Genomic DNA, 18,060 nt, shown 5'->3' with positions numbered 1-18,060 from the left:
CTGTTTTTTCAGCAGGCCTAGAACAAGGTCTGGTTTGACAGAGTGAGTGGTGAAGAATAAGGAGAAGCTGAGCTATAATCCTGTGGCAGTTCTTAACCATCCTTATCTGTTGTTTCCTAGTCCCAGTAGGCTGATATATAAAGAAGTGTTCTGAGCTCAGCATACCACGGTCAGGCCTCTATAATTTTTACCCAAGACATGATATATCCCTCAGCTTATAAGATCCTTTAAGTATGATTGTCTTAAACTGTGTGTCTTGCATTTGTCTTTGCAAAGAAAGACCAGAAAAACATGTAACCTCATTTTCATCTGCATTTAAGATTAGAAAAAGGAAAATCAATGTGAAGTGTAGGAGATTTGTAGGAACATTTTAGCCTTGTGTGTTCTTTCTTCAGGACTGTGAATAAATAGATGTAATATTTTGCCCTTGGAAAAAAGTTTTTTAAGAGTTCCAAGTAATTAATCTAATGAGAATGGAAGCATGGGATGCTCTTCAGAAGTTTTAAGTTGATTTTGACATAAGTAAGTTTTGAAAAACCTGTTAAATTGACTTATCCTCTTAGTGTAGTGAGAACTCTGCCAGCACAATGATACATGATTGCTGGAGTTGTAACCAGTATACTATGAGTCCAGTAAGTCTTAGAAAAGTGTTCAAGTGGGGCCTGTACAAGGTTGGGGGTAAGTAGTGGATAATTTTATAGAATGAAAATTTCTGGTTCTAAAGTTTTGTCCTCAAGTTTTAAGTCATTTTTCATTTAAGGATCTTCTATGAAAGTAAAAAGTAATTTATGATTGATGAGAGTTTAAATCTTTTTTATAAACTTTATGTGTGTATATTACATTGGAAAAATAGATCTTTCCGTTTTCTCTCAAAGGTATTACAGAGTACAAGTTTAGAATAAGCCTTTAAATATAGCTTCGGTAATAATTTTCAAAGTAATGTTAGCTAAGTAGCTTGCATGCCATCTCTTTATGTTTTATTTTCTAGGAAATAGCCATTTAAAACAATGGTAGTTGTTATTGTACAAATGCTAAAATAATATCAAGTTTGTGGATTTAGTGGTAACTAGCTTATTTATTTCTCCCTCCTTAAATAATTTTTGGAAACTTTATTTTTTGTAAGACTTTCTTTTTGGTACAACCCTTTAACATATGCATTCAATTTTTCCCCTTGCTTTACCCAACTCAGATTTTTTTTTTTTGTATATTTTTATGTGATGTATGTATTTTTTAAAATGAACAGCAATCAATACAAAAGGTCAGGGATCAATATATAAAAAAAGACTAACACACGTATGGAGAGAGTGTAATTTATTTTATAAGAAAATAAATAAGATAATAAATAAGAAAAACTAATATATAAGAAAGATTAGCACTGAATTATATGAAGGTTGAATAAGTAACAAAATATCTAAGATCAAATTAGGTACAAAGAGTGTTATCAGGTTAAATACCATTTTAGTTGCATTTACTTTAATAGGCTGAAAGAACAGTTACCATTGTTATAATAAGTATTTGGAATTAAGTTGTAGAAATTGTTAAATCATAAACATTTCCTGTCACCAAAAAATTTCTTAAAATTTTGTAACATTATTCTGTTTTTGTAAAGAATAAAAAATGAAGTTGAAGTTTATCTTTCTAATGCAAGTAAGATATAAGCTAAAAGTGGTTTTCAAACTTACGGATTTCAGGGAATGTTAATTAAGGTTTAGGAATTTCAAAATTACTGTGTTTTACATGTGGGTGCTAATTTAACTTTTCAAGGAAGAATGCTTAAAAAGTACCCACAAAATTGCTATGTACCATCACCATCATTATATAAACGCAATTCTAACATCAAAAATGTAAGAAGATATAAAGGTTAGGCCCTCAGAAGAAGAAAATGGTCAACCTTTGCTAATGTTTATTTTCAGATATGGCATTGTTCTTACTTTCTGAACCATTGTCTCGGATGATTGAATGAATTTCTCTTTATATTTTAATAATCTATAAATAGTATTTCAAAGTGAAAGTATAGGGGTAAAGTATAAGGGTTAGCTTTAGGATAAGATGATTATGATTTGACTCTGGTTACTTTATTTTCTATTTTACTGTTTGACAATCACCATGCCTGTGTAATTTTGCATATATCAGCCTTTTCCAAATGTCAGTAGTTTCTAGAACCATTTTCCATGTAAGATAAGGAATGTGCCTCATCACTACTTTTAATACATTTTTTTTTCATTATTCATCTGTCAGAGCTTCAGAAATTACTTTTTTTCTAGTGTATGTATGCCTGTTTTTCTTAGTTTCTAATTTGCTGTAAATTTGAATGAATATGAGCATGAAAAAGTAGGCCAAGGGCTGGGTGAAAATAAAGTAACCAGAGTCAAATGGATAAGTACCAAAATGGGACAGGAAAAAGTAACCTCTTCTCATGACTGGCTAGAACATAATTATTTTTACTTTGGATTTTCCATATATTTATAAGAAACCAGGATCCAATTTCAGAATAGGGATAGTTAGGTTCCTGTGTTATAAGAACCAGATGAAGCTCTGTAGTCTCGAATTTATTATATAGCTTTTTATATCTGAGAAAAGATATATTTTATTCACTCATGCCTCAAAGAAGTTATGAGGATTCACGACTCAAAACTTGTGAAAATACATGGAACAGTGTCAGAGCTGCATCAAGTTCTCTTAATGTTAGCTATTAGTAATACTGTGTTTTTATTTTCAGAACAAGAATTGACTTCTAAACCTTAAGTGGAGACAAGATAGAATAAATGATTTTGAAATTCATTTTTTAGACCTGAAGTTAGAATCACAAAATTGTATTCATACAAGATAGTACAATATCAGCAGTTGTAAGTTAATAGAGCTACATAAAAAGTAAATTTTTAGTAAGAACAATATGTGTAAGTGAATTTAGGAGAATTCAAATACTGTACATAGTAGTTTTCGTGTGTATTTTTACTGATTTACTTAATAGTTATGTACTGCGGTAGCATGGCTACCGGAATTAGTAAATCTAAGTGTGAAGCTTTTGAAAACGTGACCATGCAGCTTAAACTCGTTAAAGAAATGGAAGTCTTCCTCTGTAAGTTCTAGAAACTAGATTTTACTTTTTTTTTTTAATTGTGGACCTTTAAGGTAAACATTTTTATGAAAGATCAAGAAAAAGTCAAAACTAGCCAACTGACCATAGAACTGAGGCAAAGAAGGCAGGGGGGAATGGGAGGGATGAACACAAGAGAATGTGGTGATGGTTCATGGGTGATACAGTGGCTGGAGAAATATGGGGACTATAATAACCTAAGAAAAAAATTAATAATAAAAAAATTTAGTAAAAAAAGTGATTGGCATGTGGTAGCCACTCAATAAAAGTTTATAAATGAATGAATTAAAAAATATAAACATTTTTAGGATGTGTTTGTTACAAACATTAATATTAATAAACTTGGTTTTAGCCTTCTGTAGATTAGTTTTATCATGGTTATTAATGTAAGGTTTCAACTTTAACACTTTGACCTTAGGTCAATTTTCTCCACACTGTTTTTTACAGAATACTATTTCTTTAAGAGCTCCCTTACAAATTCTTTTTGTTGGGGATAAGTTTGTACAAAGCTACACTTGTATATTTCTTTTAGAGTACAATCTAAATGACTTGAGAAGTTAAAAGTAAATAAACCTGTGTAATTTTGCATATATCAGCCTTTTCCAAATGTCAGTAGTTTCCAGAACCATTTTCCATGTAAGATAAGGAACGTGCCTCATCACTACTTTTAATACATTTTTTTTTTCATTATTCATCTGTCAGAGCTTCAGAAATTACTTTTTCTAGTGTATGTATGCCTGTTTTTCTTAGTTTCTAATTTGCTGTAAATTTGAATGAACATGAGCATGAAAAAGTAGGCCAAGGGCTGGGTGAGCCCATGAATAAAATACTTAAGCTTATTTAAACAGACTTTTTGTATATATTTCATAGCATAAAATTAGAGCGAGTTGTAAAATGCACCATCATAGCTTGTCATCAGACTGCAGCAACTAGTCACTTATGGCCAATGTTATCTTGTCTCTATCCCACCCACTGCAACCCTCCTTGATCCTTATTTTGGAGCTACCCAGTCAGCATATCATTTCATCTATAAACATTTCAGTGTGTCTCAGTTTCAGAGCTTTAACAAAAAAATACATTATCACACCTAAAAATGATTAATATTTCCTAAGTATTACCAAATAACCAGTCAGAGTTTGTATATCCTCAGTTATCTTACACATTTTTTACTAAACACTTTGTTTAAGCATCCTGATAAGGCACACATTTTGAGTAACTTTATTTAATAATATTAGTGAGTGAACTATTAGATTGAAACAATTCATGGCTATTGATTCATTATTCTCAGTTACTGATTTATTATTCTATCTTTGGCAAGTTACTAGAATATATAAATTTGATCCTCTTGACAGGACCCCTAGCAGACTCTGTGATAGTTTCTTTACTTTCTGGTAAGAAAAGATATTCCAGGTTTATCTTACACATTTTCTCTTCCAGACCTGCAATTGACCATTTCTCTAAGGAACTCTGATCCTTTTTACTGAGCAAAGGTATTTAGAGACCACAACCTGAGTGCTCAATACTACTAAGTATATTATTGTCACTAATCCTTTTTGGTGGACAAAGCTAGAAATGAAAGAAAAAAAAAAAAACAACAAACATGCGCACATAAGCACATGTATAAAGAATATAAATTCAAAGTTTATACTGGTATTTCCCATGTAATTTTTGATGATAAGGTTTTTATACATTGAAATAGAGTGAGCTAGGTAGGTAGGTAGATAGAAAAAGGTAAATTCATATTAATTCTATGTATTTTATGGTTTGTACTTAATTTCAAGGGTCTTAATACCTGTCTCCTTTTTTCATGCTGAAAACTCACATTTTTCACAGACACCCATATTATTAGTTACTTGCTTAGTAAGTCTGAGAATAAAAATACCGTCTTACCATCAATAACATAATTGCTGCTTAAAGGGTTTAATATTGTGAGTTTTTTCTTGTCCTTATGGAATATTTAGGTATATACAACATATACTTAGAATAAAATACGTATCTGGAGCCAGTGAGTCAGTTTTTGTGAATATAAAATCTTAAATTGGGAAGGCATTTTTAGATAAAATCCATCATTTAGTTTGCCTATTTTATCAAGTGGTTATTGCTGTCTTTATATGGCAATTAGAAAATCCCCATTTACCTAGATAAGGAATTGTGAATTATTGCCTTCTTAGTACTTTCTTTGTAATTGAAAAATGTTTTAGTAAAGTAGGGATGGTATAACTACACAAAATCTACTGAACTGACAGCACACATTAATTTGTTGATAATGTATATTGTGTTAGAAGTTGCTGATATAAACATTTGAGTGGTTTTTACTACTTTAAAAATAGCTTTAAATTTTATTTTTAAATTATTTTTTTAATAGACAATGCATGTTCATTATATAAGAACTCCAAAAGTTGTGAAGTAAGAAGTAAAATTATCTTCTCATCCTTATCCATAGTTACCAAGTTCCCTGCCAGAGATTACAAATGTTTTTAGGTGGGTTTTTTTGTTTGTTCATATTTTCAGTCTAAGTCTAAAATCTATAAGAACACATTAGTAACTTTTTTCCCTACCAAATGGTAGCAGTCATGTAGTGTTCTTCACCTTGCCTTTTCCACATGAACAGTCTGTCTTGAAGATTATTTCTTATCAAGAACTGCATTACTCATCATTATTGCATAGGTATTCCATTATATGGAAGTGCAAATGTACTTAACCATAATGATGGACTTCCAATTGTTTTTATTCTTCTGCTGTGTAACGGTGAATAATTCTTCATGCATATTTCTGTTAGTATGTATGAGAATGTGTCTGTGGGATAAGTGTATTTAAATTTTTGATAAATAGTTCTTAAGTTGGCCTCTATACAGGTTATACTGCATTTGCTTGCCCGCAAGAGATGTGTGAAAGTGTCTTTTCTCAACAGTTGCCATAGTGTATATTTTGCAGTGTTTTTTACTGATTTTCCAGAAAACATTTTATGGGTATGTCAGATAGTGAAGTGTTAGACAAATTTATCTTTGTAAAATAGCAACTTATTTCATTTTTAATTCATTTCTATGATTGAAAGTAAACAGTGTTTGTATATTTAAATGCTGTTTATTCCTGTCAGCTCTGTTGTTTTGTTGAGTTGTCTTATTGAGTTTTTTTCCTTAATGAATTATGGGAGCTCTTTTATATATAGAAAATTAGCTCCTAAGTCATAAATGTTTTCATGAATTTTCATTTGTGCAGTATTTTACCATTGTAATAGTAATTATCCAGTTAATTTTTTCCATAGTTTGAAAGACTTACCGATCTGAGATTATAAAAATATCCCTTGTTTTTTCTAATGCCTTAATAGTTTTTTTTTTTTTTTCATTTTTTTGGTTTCTAGATCATTTACCTATTTTTAATTCATATGGCACTTCTTTGGTGTGAGAAGTAAAATAGGATGACTACTTGACTTCACTGAGTAAAACTAGTTCTCCAAACTTAGGTGAAATATCTTTAGTATATAAAGGCATTCCCATGTGTTTTTTTGGGCTGATCCGGACTCAGTTCTCTCTCCATTGATCAATTTCATTTCATTTGCCTCTTCCTTCCTGTTTTCAAGTAATTTTATATATTAGGAGTTTGTCAAGGTTGTTGTTTAGATTCCCTTTCATGTGCATTATTATTCATTTTCAGAATGTTCTGTAGATTCTGTTTATTTTTAAATATGTGCTTTAGAATAATCTTCCTGGTTCCAAAATATGCTTAACAATTAGTGGAAAAATTAGCATCTTACTAATACTGAATCTTCCTCTGGAGCTCATCATTGTATTTTAAGTTCTTCAATATTTTTTTAATTCTCTAAGAGTGCTTTAAAGTTTTCTTTATGTAGATAATATATATTGCTTATTAGCTTTTCCCTGATAATTTTACTTAATTACTAATTTAAATGTTACTTTCCCTCATTGTATTATTTCGTGATTGTATATGGAAAAACTATTCATATATTTTTATTAAATATGTAACTGCCATTTTACCAAATTACCAATTTTGTTTGCTTGGGTTTTTCAGGTATTCATTCACTCATGTCTCTTAAGTAATCCTTCACCTCTGTTTTCTACATTGTATACACAGTGCTTTCTGTTATTTAATAATACCTTTAGAAAAATGTTAAGTAACATTACTATTTTAAGACACATTATTTTCTTACTCATAAATTGTTACTGTTCTTAGCTTATGAAATAATGAAAAAGATAACTTCTAGTATTTGTAGTATTATGTATGATGCTGACTTTTTAGGTTAAGATAGAATACAAATGATTCCTGTTTTATTAAAAGTAGTAGAGTTTTTAAAAATTTTGATTAAAAATGAATTTGGTCATCGTTTGTGTATTTAAAGAATGAGTTTTTTCCCTCCTTTCATCTATTTATATTGTTTCCTAATGAACTAATCATTCACTTTTGGCATGTCTCATTTTATTTGATAAATTGCTGAAGTCTGTTCTTTTTTAAATTTTTAATTAAATTAACACTTTTTTCTTTCAATTTTCAGAGGTAAGTTTGGTATGTATATTTTGGGGTGGTAATATTTTCATCGAGTATTGTTGTTCCCTGTTTCACAAAAAATAATTGAAAAGTTTCTATTTTTCTTTGTACATTTTCCTAGGGGTTAAGTCTCAGTGCTGTCACTGCTGTGACCTGAGTTCCATCCCCAGGCAGGGAACTAACCCACATATGGCACAGCAGACCTCTCCTATCATGCCTGCTATTTTCCTTAGCAGTGTATTTCAGTAAATTTGCCTGTTCTGCCTCCCACTCTGTCTTTGGTGAATCCTCTTACCCCCTCCATTTCTGGCCTACATCCCAAATCTACATGCACACACACAAAAAATTAAGTTTAATAGAATTCATGTGAAACTCAGGGTCTAATGATTTTTAGATCATGCATCTTTTTAAAATCTTTTCTATGGGAGTGATTTATTTAGGGTTTTTTTTAATCCTTTCTAGCTTTTAAAATAACCTTTTCCTCTACATTATCAACTATAACTGTATTGATATGAGAAAATTTAATTTTATCATACTCTAATTTCCCCACTTCCCTTTTTATATTTAATTTTATCATACTCTGTAATTTCCCCACTTCCCTTTGTATATTTTTACATTTAGCCCCACTTTACCTTTATGGACACCTCCATGTTGCTGAAATTGGCATCCTATAGAAGTATATTTGAACATCATGTTTTTATTAAAATTTTACAAATATTTATAAAGTTTATTTTTTAAAGTACCTTTTAACTAAATGCTTGTTTAACTCTTGAGCAACTGCCACAGTGCATTGTTCTGAAAATCACTAATCTAATCATATTGTTTGATTAGTAATAAGGCAGTGATACTGGAGTTGACTAAAATATTACAAAGGTCCTAAGAACAAAATAATGTAGATGACCGAGAATATCCTAAAAGGATGAGGATTGGTACTGAGTTCATTATGAAATAAAGAATTAAAAAATGTAATACCAGCATAAAATAGATCATAGGACAAAAGTTAATTCAGAAATAAATTATACACAGGATTTTAGTCAATTGGAAAGGGGATGTTTTGTTTAAATCAGGCTATAAAACTTTATTCTTTAGTGTTAGGACAACTGGCTTATGTCTTTATTTTTTACATCAGGATAAATTGAAGTTGGATAAAAGATTTTTCTGTTTTCTAATACAGAAGACTAGTAAAAATAAGAGATTTCTGAAAATAATCTTTGTGTGGAGAGGGCTTTGAAAGACCTGAAACAGTAATCAGGAGCCATAAAAAATAAATATTTCAGTACATGAATATTGAAAAAAAAACTTCATGGCACAAACAAAAACAAAAGAACTCCAACAATCCCCTTCCCAGCCAATACAAACATACATCATAAAATAGGAATATGGTTAACAAAAAGATACTTTTCCAAAACATGACAAAATCCATTTAAGAAATTGGTTTAAATAATGTTAAATACACAGTATATATAGCCATTTAAGAACAATGACAAATCTGTTGTTCTGGGTATGGAAAGGATCTATCAAAGTTGGGTTAATATAAAAAGAAAGTTGTAAAAAGAGTGGTCTGAAGTTTTTGGATTTTTAAAAAAGTGAGTCGCAGAATTTTTAAGAACTCGTAAATATTTGTTACAAATTTCCTGAAAAAATTGCACCTTCTGAGAAGGAATTTATTAAAAATTTCACAGCCAAATACCCAAGAGTTTCTAATGAAGCAAAATTAAATACATACAGGTTTGAAAATCATCGTATAAATAATTTTAAAATTTAAACTCTAAAAAGAGTTGTTGACCCAGTTTATAAATTTTAATTTATGTGGATGTATAGATATCTACAAAATTAACTGAGAAATTTTGCTAAGAAATGTCAGTAATGATTTTTGCTTTTTTTAAGGTGAATAAAAACAGTTACATGTGTAGGTATTTTGTATGACACAGTTGTAATTCCTTTACAGTAATATATTTTTAATCATAGTTAAATTTTCAAAATTGCAAGTTGTTTCTGAACTTAAGGTTTTTTTAAGTTATATGACACTGTGATAAGGCCATGGACTTAAAACTCCTGATACATAATTTTAATAGGCACGGACTATTAAATTTATCATAAATTGATATGTGTGGATTTAAAATTTATATCTGGGGACTTTAATTTTGCACAACTTATGGTCAGATGTCATTGAACATGTAATTGTTTCTACATTTCATATTATGCTGTACTTTGAAATTGTGCTATAAATCTTTTGTGACTATGAGTTATTCGGTATGTTGCTAACATTGATTTATGTTAGTTCATGTTACATTAATTTGAATGTACTATTTCCAAGCCAGCCACTTAATATTAGCAAGTACTTAGACTTGATTATGTACTGTTTAAGTTTTATCACAATCAGTTCTAAAGCCTTTGTAGGAATTACTTTAGTTTTCAGTAGGAAAGTTGAGCATTTTGTTTTCTTTATGGAGATACTTATATTTTGTAATAGTGGTACATCATATATTTGATGGTATTTGTGGTCTTTTTATATAATTTGAATATATACACATTTATATTTGTTAAGCGTTTCCTTGTTCATAGTTAACTATGTACCCTGTAAATTAACAAGAATTAAAATGCAATAAAATATATTTAGCTTATTGATCCTAATGTAGACTTTGATTCAAAATCTACAGTCAGGTTCTTAAAGTGCTTTGGGGTTGTTGCCTGAATAGCAATTATTGTTGTATTGCAAGTAGGTAGACATAGCTATTATAGTCACTTAGGGCCAATGTTCAAATAGCTCTACTTATTTTTTTCTTGTTATAGAAATTTCCAGTCACTCGGCTTATTCAGAAGTAAATACACATAAAAAGCAGATTAGTCTATAATTATAAATAGTAAATAGAGACATAAATAACCACATGCATATGAATAGATGACTATCTTGACTTGTGTTTAGCAAATTTAAGTATTAAGTACTATAACATTTCAATTTTTTCTTCAGAAATAATGCTATATATTCAATATTCTTAATGTTTTAGGCTGCAGTTCATGGAGCTCGTTTCAAAGGGCAGGATCTAAAACTGGCATGGAATAAACCAATAACTAATATTTCAGCTGTTGAAACGGAAGAAGTTGAACCGGATGAAGAGGAAGTATGTTTTTTTTTTTTAATTTGTTTTTTCCCTTACATGCTTTTATATAAAATGTGATTTTATGGCTATAATTTTAACATAAAATTTTTATTCCTGAGGTGTATTCTAGGCAGGGCATATCAGATAAATGCAGACAACTTAAAATTTCTGGGTTGAGAACTGTGGATTGTCAAAGCAAAAAGAATATACGAAAATCATATATGTATATATACACACATATATGTATGTATGTATATATACACACACATATATTCAGTTTTCGTTTACTCTTAGAAGACAATAATTATTCATTAGATTTTTATCCACAGGGAATCTTGTAATATTTAAAGTTTTAGAGTATATATTCTACTCAGTTGCTTTATTAACATTTCAGGTTTCCTTTATTTTAATTCATACCATTTTAGTTAATTAGAATGAATACCTGTTTATATGGTAGAAACTGTGATAGATACAAAATGAATAAGACACGGTCCCTATCAAGGAGCTTATAATCTGGAAAGGGGGTGGTGACAGACACATAAGAAACTAATTATAATAAAAGGTAGAGTGTTAAACTAAATAATAAAGATTTGAACAATATGCTGTGGGACGTCAGAGGAAAGAATGATTATTTCTGTCCAGAAGATTCGTGAAGGAGGTGGTGACAGTGGAGTTGAACCCTAAGTGATATAAAAGCTTATAACCTAGAACTGGGCTCTGAATGTAGATGAGAAAAATCATTTTAGGTAGGGGGTAGTTCTGAAAAGATGTTTTTCTTGAGTAATGCAATTAGTCTGATGACTGAGAGGTGTGGTTATAAAGAATAATAGTGAGAGAGCCCTTTGAAACTAAAAACTTGTTTTTGTTTAATTGTGAAGTAAACTGTGGAAAAACAATTGAGGAAGTTAATAAATGAAGGTAAGGTGTGGGAACTTACCTAGGTTTTTATAATCGCACTTCATTTTGTTTGAAGAGCTTTTAAGGCTGTTACACATATCCGTAGTCAAATGCAAGAATAAAATGTATATTTTGAAACTCATACACATGATTTGTCATTTTATATTTTAGATTATACCTTTGTCCTTCCATGAGTTTGAATTCAATGGGGAGAAAAGCAGGAGAGCTCCTGGTATTAGGTATTTTGAAAAGTTTGGAAAGTAGTCTGAGAAACTTTTATGAAGGGAATGGGGAAAAGAAAGGAATGTTATAAAAGAAAATGTTTTGTTACAGTAGAAGAGAAATACAAATCTTGATAGACTTATACAAGTTATTGATTAATTTAGTGTCCAGGGTTAAAAAAGCTAAGCCATAGAAGATTCATTGATATTTTCTTTTAAAATAATAGGAAAAAAAAGTTTTGAGGTATGTTTTATAAGTATAAAAGATGGCATAATTTAATGAAGAGGCAGGAGAAATGGCATGTACAAAGGTTTTCTCTGATATTTCTTTAGTGCTTGTTTGATACAAGCAATAGGAGATTAAGAGAAACCACTGAGTGGATAAAGGTTGATTTTCTCTATTTCTTGAATGTTCTAGCTATAGAATACCTTTTGTATTCAACTCTGCTGAGAGAAATCAGTATTTTAAAGTGTTACCTTTTTCTTTTTTTTTTCTTTTTTTTTTTTTTTGGGTAAATTCCTAAATGCATTTTAACCTAAAGTTTCAGGAAGAGTCTTTGGTGGATGACTCATTGCTTCAAGATGATGATGAAGAAGAAGAGGACAATGAATCTCGTTCTTGGAGAAGATGATTTGACTGATCATTGATCTGCATATGCTAGAACTCTACCTGTGTTTCATTAGTATTATCTAATGTACTTTTACATATTTGTAAAAACAATTTTTGGTAAAATGTGATGAAGATGGATTTCACAAATAGACAAAAGAGAAGAAAACTACCTTCTGATCCTGTATTTTGAAAGATTGATGTTTGCGTTTTATTTCAGTAAACAGTTGCTAAAGACATCACACTAGAAACATATGCAATGTTTTTATTACATACTTCTACTGAATATTACAGAATTCTTTGGGTTCTTTGTAATTTAATGAATAGGTCTGAACACTTATGACCAATACTTGTTATAACTTAGAGAATTTTGTTTTACTCCAAATAAGGAATGAATTTGCATTTAAAATCTTAATGAATGTTTTCAAAAATGAATAGATAACATAGTACTCTAACTAAAGTCTCCCAAGTTATGTATTCATAATATTACATAGTAGTATGCTTAGGCTTTACTATGTATTAGCCTTTTGTTGGACTTGTGTATGTATTTTACCATGGGTTTTAATGATAATGGTGTATGACTGCTTTGCATATGAGTCCTTATGCATTCAGATGTTAAAAATAAAGTGGAATGGTCTCTCAAAAAGAAAAGAAAAGAAAAAAAAAAAGCACTGACAAAAAGAAAATACCAAGACAATGTTCCTTGATTTAAAAAAAGAAAAAAAAAAAGAAAAGAAAAGAAAAAAATATTAAAATAAATAGACCATTCCAGATGGTGATCTACCCTCCCCCCCAATTATCACAAAAGGAGCTATAATCACTAACTTATTCTTAATAATGATGGTTTCTGGTACCTTTACAATAATGTGCAATCCAATGTTTAAAATTTATTCCACTTCAGTTTGGTTTGATCCTATAAATTTTCAACAATGTCTTAAAATTTAAAAGCAGGCTCTGATTAGTTTGGAACCAGACTTCAAGTAGAGCTAACATTTGGTGAATAAGAAAACATCACATTACATTTTGGATGTATGAAAGAAAACTTGACCATTTGAAGATGTATGAATAAAGAAATGTACTATAGATACTACTTTAGGAAAACACTGTTTGGTAAGTGCTCCAGTCTGATATTTTAAGTGTGCATTTCCTATACTTGTATAAAAATCTTACACATTTGCAACAATATTGAATATTCAATTGTGATTTTTAGTGAATTTCTCTGGCAAATGAACATAATCATTGAAAGTTGATACTGCATTTTCTGTTAAATAAATACATTCTTTGTAGAATGAGGGGGTAGGATATTATATATTCACCTTTTGAAATTCATCATTTTGATTGCAAGTGTTTCTGCCCCTCCTAAGATTGTAGTGATTATATTTAAAGTTACATTAAAAAAATCACTTCCCATACTGGGATCCTCACAATCACAACTTCACTTCTACCACTGTAGTCTTCTGCTAATGGAATAACTAGTGGATACTATTCTTCTTTCCTTTTTTCTCCCCACACTCAGGGTTAAAGTTGTATATATATTGTCTTGATGGTAATACTGTTTCATAGGAATGTTTGGCTTGCAGTTGGTGCACGTTTATATTTAATATTTCAAGGTCAGATTTCTTTTGTCAAAGTAGTGACTTGTCTCAAGAACGTCATTATTAGACTTAGATATATAATATATTTTTATGTAGTCTCTTATATGTTGACTATGTGCTATTCTGAATCATTAGGTAAGTTTGTTTTCTTTTCTTTTTAGTAGTCGTGAAAGGTGCCAAATTGGCAGAGGCTCACGTTTCTTCTCTTAACACCAAACAGGTATTATAAAGAAAGTAAATCTTTCAAAGGCCAGTTAAACCTCCATGCTGATTTTTGGCTTTAAAATTATATAGTAGAGTTTAGCCTGATGTTCTGAAATTATAAAATTCCCTTATAAATGAAATTGCCTATTTATTTAAATCAATAAATAGCTAATCACTTCCCCTAGTTTCAAAGTCTATAGTAAACTAAACTAAAAATGCTTTAAAATTTGTCACTTTCAAAGAATCAGAACAAGTATGTTTTGATTTGGTCTTCGTGTATGGGGATTAATTATTAGCAATATTCATTAGATTCACAGTTATTTTTTATCATTAATATAATTTTAATTCTAAATATTGTTCAGTATTTACTATTTGATTCTAAAAGGTAATGAGTATGTTTATAAATACTAGTACTATATCTGTACTTTTATGTGTTCTCATTTAAAACTGAAGATATCTCTTTGAGGTAGTTGTTAATTCCCATTTTACAGATAAGGAAACTTAGGCTAATAGAGATGAGGTGACTTGGCCAAAGTCACAGTTAATAAGAGGAAGTACTAGATTTAAATGCAGGCATTCTGATTTCATTATCAACTTGTTTAACTCTACATTGCAGCCTCCTTTCTAATTATTGATTGAGCATGAAATTGTGTGGAAAATGTGGTAGTACATGCACAGACTTAGAAAATTTCTTGGTCATTAGCCAGTTCATATCTTTGCCCTCCCCTTTAATACAGCACTTTGTTCATATCTCTGTTATAGTACTTATGTTGTAATATAATTTATCTGGTTTATATGTCTGTCTTCCCCACCAGATTACAAGCTCCTCTAGGAAGGGGACCATGTCTTATTCATCTTTTTAATCTGTAGTGATTGTCACAAAACCTGGCTCATAGTGGGCACTCAGATATTTATTGGATGAATTAGTGAATGAATGCATATTTGAATCTCCAATAATGGAGTGACAATTACCTCCCTTGTTAATTCTTATCAATTTAAAAAAAAATATCAAAGGTCTTAGTCACTGGGACCATTTTACTAAACAATTGATAGATACAGTTAAATATCACATCAGTGGGGTTACAAATGCACATATAGTCTTAGCATGAGGATTTCCATAACACTAATAAGGCCTTAATATTTTGGAATAGTAAGTGTCATGGTCAGTTCCAGGAATAAAATAGCCTTTTGGATACTATCATTGCATAAGAATAGGACTGCTGAGAGCCACGAATCTAGTCCATCCCACTAATTTTTTATGTCTAAAGAAGACCTAGTGTAGAGTATTGGACAAGGGTTAAGAGATTTAGCTTTTGGTCCCAACTCTGCAACTAGTTCTTTGGACTTAGACAAGTCTTTTACCCAGAACTGTTTCCTTGTCTGTAAAATGAAAGGGGTTGGACTAGATAATCTCTAAAGTCCCTTTCACATCTATAGCTTGCCTGGTGGTACATTAGTGTTTGATATAAAATGTATCTACACAATTCTCCCTATGTTGTTTATTTTAGTTTCTGTCATTAATGGAGACAACTTAGATTTTGACAGTTCATATAATGGTCATACAGTTCATATAATAGTTTTTGTAGTTTTTTTTATATAGTGTTCTCAGATGCTTTCCTTTTGTGGCACAAATTCCATTGAACCTATATATATTAACTTCTGTACTCACTAGTACTTCTTCCTTTTTACTCTAAACTCAGTGTTTAAAGTTATTTTCTATTACATTATGCTACCAAAAACTTGAAACATTTTTAATTTTTAAAATTATCCTAATAATTTCCTTGCTTTAGTATAGCTGTGGACTGAGTTGGAAGTTAAAAAAGGAGTACAATGTATTGATAGATAGCTACTTCATACAGGAAAAAGTTAGAAAAATTACCTATTACTGGTTTAAAAGATTGATTAGGATTACCTCAAGGGATGGTTGTCATTTTACATATTTTTACTCACTGTTTTCTGTCTCTACTAAAGTAGTGTTGTTTTAAATGCTATTGGGTAATTGTAACATTTTAAAAATTAACTTTAGTATTTAAGATGCCCAAGCATCTAATGAAAACATGTTGCAGGAATTGGGGAGTGTTCCATAGCTCTTGTTTTACTGTAATGTCATCAAATGTAACAGCCATTAGTTTAAAGAAAAAGCTTCATTGTTTTCAGCTGGTTACCTGTAGAAATTATGACTGAGCTTAATTGTAGGAAATTTCTTATTAGAACTGTTTCATGGGACTGTATTTCCAATTTTTCTTGGAATAGGAATCATTGGCTCTAACAGTTACAAGAAGAAAGCAAAAAAAGTTGCTTGTTTAATGTATTGAAATTTCAATGGTTATTTTAGAGTGTTATTCAATCTATCAATCTCTATTTTCTTTTTTTCTCCTTACATATACTGTGAACTAACTATAGAAAATTAGTTCTTATAGAATTTATGTAAATATTGGTAAGCATTTTTTATTCACTTAGAAAAGTAAGTCTATTAGTCTTTTATAGCAAAAATATCCTGTGCATGAGATTCTGGCTAATTGTTAGTTCACTTTTTGGTATTTCTCAGTGTTTTTCTTGTTCTTCTAAAACCTTATAAATTAAAAATGGAAATTTAGGATTAAGTCATCAGAGTACAATATTTGTAAGGCAGAAAGAAAATTTCCTTTTCCCAGATCTCAGGAACTACCTTGTTCTTACTAACTTCTTGAACTGGCTAGTTGCTCTAAGGTATGTATACATGCTCTTAGAGAAGAGTAGTTTCTTATTTTTCTTTTTTCTCACTGATTGGTATATACCTATCAGAGGTCTATATGTATAATTTTCCAAAATAGTTATTTGAAAGTCCTAGGAGAGAGAGAAATCTTGGTGAATATGAATAACATTCTCATTAATTTCTGATGAAAACATTATATTCTTTTAGTAAAAAAAAAAAATTCCTAATAACTTTTTTGCACTTTATCAGTATTGTGTACTCACTACTTAATGTAATTGAAAGAATCTTTTATTTGAATTTTTTGGTGTCAACTTTATATATTTGCTGCTTCCTAAATCTGTCCTCGCTCCCTCATTTCTTTATTTTATCCTATCACTCATCTTCCCATCATATAAACAGTCTCATTTTGATAAATTCCTTATTTTTGTTGTTGATCATTGTACTTAGTATAGAGTTTGTCATATCGCATGATTAAAGAATGAAACGATTATCATATGGAGTTCAAAGAAATTAGATATACCTTGCAATTACTATGAAGTCTTTGGGGAACTTAAGAAGATTATTCTCATTTTTATATAACAGATCTTGGAATTTGTTCATGATTTCTTAAAGTTACCTTTGCACACCTGTATCAAAAAATTACCATATGGGCAGTTACTACATTTCCTAACAAAAAATTTTAGGTCATAGCCGTGTTGTAATGCTGTAATTTTTACGTTAAAAGTTTTAAGGAAACGTGATGTAGAGAGGTCTTTTAAATTATTTAACCAAAGCTGATTATTTGTATGATTTGTCTGCAACTTTGATTTTAATTACTTTCTCAAATAGAAGCTTTTAAATATTTAGAAAAATTGGAGGTTAGTTATATTGTAATTCAATTCAAATTTTAGATTTATTTACAATTTCAGAAGTATTTTTTAATAATCTTCTCTTTTTCCAGCAGAGAGAGATCATCATTGCCTGAATTTAGCTTTGTGACTACAAAAGCAAGACCTGTTCCTGTCTGGAGACGACTGTTATAAATATCATCCTGTCATTTTATGTTTGCCCTTTATCAATTTGAATATATGTTTACATGTACTATAATTAGCGTTTTGTCTTTACAGTTCTCTAAGGGTACATCTGAGTCCAGAAATATAT

The 18,060-nt window shown here is 30.0% G+C and overlaps 1 protein-coding gene across 6 annotated transcripts in view; it reads left to right on the top strand.

Annotated features, from left to right (window-relative positions):
• The window catches only part of RBM26 (RNA binding motif protein 26), a gene marked incomplete at both ends in the record, with an annotated part of 74,849 nt that extends 62,398 nt beyond the window's left edge, over positions 1–12,451 (top strand). For all 6 annotated transcript variants that reach the window (XM_084234484.1, XM_084234483.1, XM_084234482.1 and 3 more), the window contains 2 exons: positions 10,609–10,722; positions 12,362–12,451. In XM_084234484.1, coding sequence (XP_084090610.1) covers positions 10,609–10,722; positions 12,362–12,451 — 204 coding nt within the window. The remainder of the gene's footprint in view (positions 1–10,608; positions 10,723–12,361) is intronic.
• Between the last annotated feature and the right edge of the window lie 5,609 nt (positions 12,452–18,060).

This window comes from Talpa europaea, assembly GCF_964194135.1.
Source record: "Talpa europaea genome assembly, chromosome: 6".
NCBI classification, from domain to species: domain Eukaryota; kingdom Metazoa; phylum Chordata; class Mammalia; order Eulipotyphla; family Talpidae; genus Talpa; species Talpa europaea.
This window is presented reverse-complemented; position numbering and strand designations above follow the sequence as displayed.